General features: G+C 48.9%; 2 protein-coding genes across 3 annotated transcripts; both read left to right on the plus strand.

Moving 5' to 3' along the window:
* Positions 1-251: 251 nt before the first annotated feature.
* LOC117939946 (dual specificity protein phosphatase 26-like) lies at positions 252-1,272 on the plus strand (the record flags this gene model as incomplete). Its single annotated transcript, XM_034865344.1, has 2 exons — positions 252-463; positions 861-1,272. Coding segments are annotated over 2 exons (406 nt in total), but the record flags the coding sequence as incomplete, so codon positions are not given.
* A 2,410-nt stretch (positions 1,273-3,682) lies between these two features.
* On the plus strand, positions 3,683-4,526 carry LOC117939947 (alpha-1-antitrypsin-like protein CM55-ST). 2 transcript variants are annotated; one of them, XM_034865346.1, is made up of 2 exons: positions 3,683-4,295; positions 4,423-4,526. In XM_034865346.1, exons 1-2 carry the CDS (start codon positions 3,717-3,719, stop codon positions 4,519-4,521), a joined length of 678 nt encoding a protein of 225 aa, XP_034721237.1. In that variant the 5' UTR covers positions 3,683-3,716; the 3' UTR covers positions 4,522-4,526. The 2 variants fall into 2 exon arrangements, with proteins under 2 accessions (XP_034721237.1, XP_034721236.1); XM_034865345.1 differs by having other exon boundaries at positions 3,683-4,290; positions 4,418-4,526.
* The last annotated feature ends 22 nt before the right edge of the window (positions 4,527-4,548 follow it).

A 4,548-nucleotide genomic window follows, 5' to 3' on the forward strand; every position in this document is an offset into this window, starting at 1 on the left:
CTGTCTCCCTCCCTCTCTCTCTCAGACACACACACACACACACACACACGTCCTAACGACTTAAATAGGGTTTAACAATCATCAGCCTGAGATACACACACACAGTCAGAAACACACACATGCACACACACACACACACATACACAAACACACACAGTCACACAGACACACAGACACACACTGACGCCAAGTTAACCTGACCGTGAGGAGGAAGTGTAACGTCCTCTGAACCAGAGCGCTGTGTCTCTCAGGGACAGCGCGGAGAACCGAGCGGACCTGGCGCGGCATCGCGTGACCCACATCCTGAACGCGGCCCACAGCCGGCAGCGAGGCGCGCCCGGCTTCTACGCCGACATGGACGTGCGCTACCTGGGCGTCGAGGCCCACGACTCCTGCAGCTACGACATGAGCGTCTACTTCCTGCCGGCGGCAGAGTTCATCCACAGAGCGCTCAGCAGGGGGGGTGAGACACCGTCTGTCTGTCTCTCTAACTGTCTGTGTGTCTGTCTCTGTCTCTATGTGTTTCTCTACCTGTCTGTCTATCTCTGTGTCTGTCTCTGTCTCTATCTGTCTGTCTCTATCTGTCTGTCTCTACCTGTCTGTCTGTCTCTGTCTGTCTCTGTCTCTATCTGTCTGTCTCTATCTGTCTGTCTCTACCTGTCTGTCTGTCTCTGTCTGTCTCTGTCTCTATCTGTCTGTCTCTACCTGTCTGTCTGTCTCTGTCTGTCTCTGTCTCTATCTGTCTGTCTCTCTCTACCTGTCTGTCTGTGTGTCTGTCTCTGTCTCTATCTGTCTCTCTCTATCTGTCAGTCTGTCTCTGTCTCTGCCCCTGTTACAGTCTCATGTCTCTCTGATTCCAGGCAGCGTGTTGGTACACTGCCACGTGGGCGTGAGCCGCTCCGCCACCCTGGTCCTTGGCTACCTGATGCTGAAGCAGAACTTGACCCTGGTGGAGGCCATTTGTGCCGTGAAGGATAACCGCGGTGTCATCCCGAACCGCGGCTTCCTCCGACAGCTCATCAAACTGGACCGCCAGCTCTTCGGCCTGTACTGAGCCAACAGCGGATTCAGATGTTCCCTCCTCCCTGAACCTGATCCTCCCTGAACTATAAACCCCGAACTATTTATCTGCTTACTATGGACCTGCTAACTATGGACCGCTAACTATGGACCTGCTAACTGTGGACCTGCTAACTATGGACCTGCTAACTATAGACCTGCTAACTGTGGACCTGCTAACTGTGGACCTGCTAACTGTGGACCTGCTAACTGTGGACCTGCTAACTGTGGACCTGCTAACTGTGGACCTGCTAACTATGGACCTGCTGACTGTGGACCTGCTAACTATGGACCTGCTAATTATGGACCTGCTAACTGTGGACCTGCTAACTGTGGACCTGCTAACTATAGACCTGCTAACTGTGGACCTGCTAACTGTGGACCTGCTAACTGTGGAACAGCTAACTGTGGACCTGCTAACTGTGGACCTGCTAACTGTGGACCTGCTAACTATGGACCTGCTAACTATGGACCTGCTAACTGTGGACCTGCTAATTATGGACCTGCTAACTATGGACCTGCTAACTATGGACCTGCTAATTATGGACTTGCTAACTGTGGACCTGCTAACTATGGAACAGCTAACTATGGACCTGCTAACTGTGGACCTGCTAACTGTGGACCTGCTAACTATGGACCTGCTAACTATGGACCTGCTAACTGTGGACTTGCTAACTATGGAACTGAGTACATCCAGTACTGTGGTTCAGTCCACATGTTGAGGTATTTGTAAAGACAGACAAACAGACATACAGACAGACATCTTTTTTATAAAAGATACATTTATCAGTTTTTAGGTCTTATATCTGGCCCACTTCCTCACAAGCTCATGCAACAATTCTGGTCTTCTTCTTCTTCTTTTTCTTCTTCTTCTTCTTCTTCTTCTTCCAACTGGACTGGAGTACAACAAGAGACGGATGCAGAGATAAAAATAAATGAATAAATAAATAAGCCTGCTTCCTCTGTGCTGAATCATTTTCTCTTCCCAATGTGAATAAATAGCCCCCCCGCCCCCCCACAACCCCCCCCCAGGAGCCCTGACAGTGATAGTGGGCGTTGTTAAGAAGTGTCTGAAGAAGGTTCTGGATGTTATATCACTGGCTGCTGACAGAATATACAGTATAGTAGTATAATACCTTACTGTAACATAGTTTGTTAGTATCTATCGGCGGTTGGTCTGATCACAGTCAAGAGTTTAAGTCCGATAGACTCCATAGGTACATGTCTGCGACCGGAACAAGATTTCCTACATTTTGACCAATAATGAAGTCTGAAGAGTTAAAACTGGAGGGAGGAGAGACGTTAGTTTGAAAAACTTTCAGAGAATCGTACTGCAGCCCCCCCCCCTCTATATGCTCCTCTCTAACTCTCACCATCCACCACATACACACACATTGGAACATCTGAGCCGGTCTGAAAACGGGACGATACGTAAACTGTGATTTGGGAGAAACCGTGCTTGATATCTGAACGCCCATTCAGCCCAATAAACACCAAAGTCTTGTCTTCGGTTTAAACTTTTAATCATGTTTCTACGTTAAAGTATGGCGGTACAGCCCGGTCCCAAAGAGGGGGGGTTTGGCAATTTCCTGAAGAATCCCCATAAAAGTCTGTTGCTGTTTTTTGGCGATTTTGTGAAAACCGCGGAGCAAATCTCTTAGGAAAGTCATAGCCCACCATTCCCGACCATTACACACGTTTTGATGTATTGTGTGTGTGTGTGTGTGTGTTGTCAACGCTCCGGGACTAGTAGCGGGACAAAAACCAGTAATAATAATAAGTATGGGATAAGTATGGGATATGGGGTAATAATAATAAGTATGGGAAACAATAGTCATTGCTGCTATTGCACAGTGTACACACAGTTTCTTGGTCTGGCGGCTGCAGCCAATCAGGCTCTTTACCTGGTGGAAGACTTTAATGGCTCTCCTTGATTGGCCCGTCAGTTGAGCTCGCCGCGTCAATCGGCTTCCTCCTCCAGGAACTGGGCGGGACTTCCAGTTTCCATCTGATCTGCAGCATGGGATGGCCCAGCCTGTTCTGCATTTCACATTTAGCACACTTAATTACACACACACACACACACACACACACACACATACACTCACAGAGAGGAGGCAGGAAGAGGTGTGGTAGTCTACACCTGGTCCACATTAGCTTGATTGCTGGTCTACACCTGGTCCACATTAGCTTGATTGCTGGTCTACACCTGGTCCACATTAGCTTGATTGGCTCTCTGTCCTTTAAAGAGGGCTGGAGGTTCAGTTCTGGTCATCGCTCTCTCCACCCTCACAGCCTCAGTTTGAGTTAGACTTCAGTAACTTGACGTCTTATTGGGTCTGCACCAGTTTGGTTGAGCTCATCAGCATCGAGTTGTTTCTGTGGTCGAGAGGTAAGAAGCCAGGCTGTCTTTCTGAGTTGGGACTGGTGGAGTTGTTTTGGGAGATTCACAAGTTTTGCACCTTTTAAGATTTGGTAAGCGGTTTGAGTATTGTTGCCCATCTTGATGAATACCAGCCTTTAATCAGATTTCTTTGAGAGTATCTTAACAGCCCTCATCAACTTCACATTATACTGAACTTCAGAAAATCCCTCAAGTACAACCAGTTTCCTCATTAAGACAATGAACTGAACTTGTGATGTTCTGTCTTTAGTTCATGATGATGATGATGCGTGCAGCCGTGGGTCTCTGGGTCCTATCAGCGGTGATCAGCGCCGGCAGCGTCTCCCTGGTGAACAAAGCAAACCGGGAGTTTTCCTTCCGCCTCTACAGGAAGCTAGCAGCTCAGGCTGACTCACAGGGAAAGAACATCTTCTTCTCCCCGTTCTGCGTGTCCACCGCCTTGGCTGCGTTGTCCGTGGGAGCGCAGGGGAAGACGCTCCGCCAGCTTTTTACTGGTCTGGGCTTCAGCAACTCCCTGACCCAGAAAGATGTGAACCAGGCCTTCCAGACGCTCCTCCAGGGGGCCGAAAACCCATCCCAGGGGGACTCCAGCAAAGGGACCGCCGTGTTCGTGGACAACCGCTTCAAGCCAAAGCCAGAGTTCCTGCAGACCCTGAAGCAGTCTTACTTCACAGAGGGGTTCAACGTGGACTTCACCAGAACCACAGAAAGTGCTGATACCATCAATAAGTACGTGGGGGAGAAGACCAACGGGAAGATAGACAAACTGGTGGAAAGCCTGGATCCGACCACCGTCATTTATCTCCTCAGCTACATCTACTACAAAGGTAAGGTCCTGGGGATGAGATCTAGTCAGTCCGTGATGTCGTAATGGAAGATCTGATCACATGTTCTGAGGTTAAGTTGCACGTATGAAACAAAGGTTGTGTATCATTTCTGCTCGTGGTCTAACAGGAACATGGGCGACTCAGTTTGACCCTAACCTCACGGAGGAGGACGACTTCCACGTGGACGAGAACACAAAGGTTCAGATTTCAGTCTTTATTCAGAAGATTTGAGTCCCAGTAATCCCCACTGAGAGTGTG

This window comes from Etheostoma cragini, unplaced genomic scaffold (assembly GCF_013103735.1).
Source record: "Etheostoma cragini isolate CJK2018 unplaced genomic scaffold, CSU_Ecrag_1.0 ScbMSFa_1496, whole genome shotgun sequence".
Lineage (NCBI taxonomy): Eukaryota > Metazoa > Chordata > Actinopteri > Perciformes > Percidae > Etheostoma > Etheostoma cragini.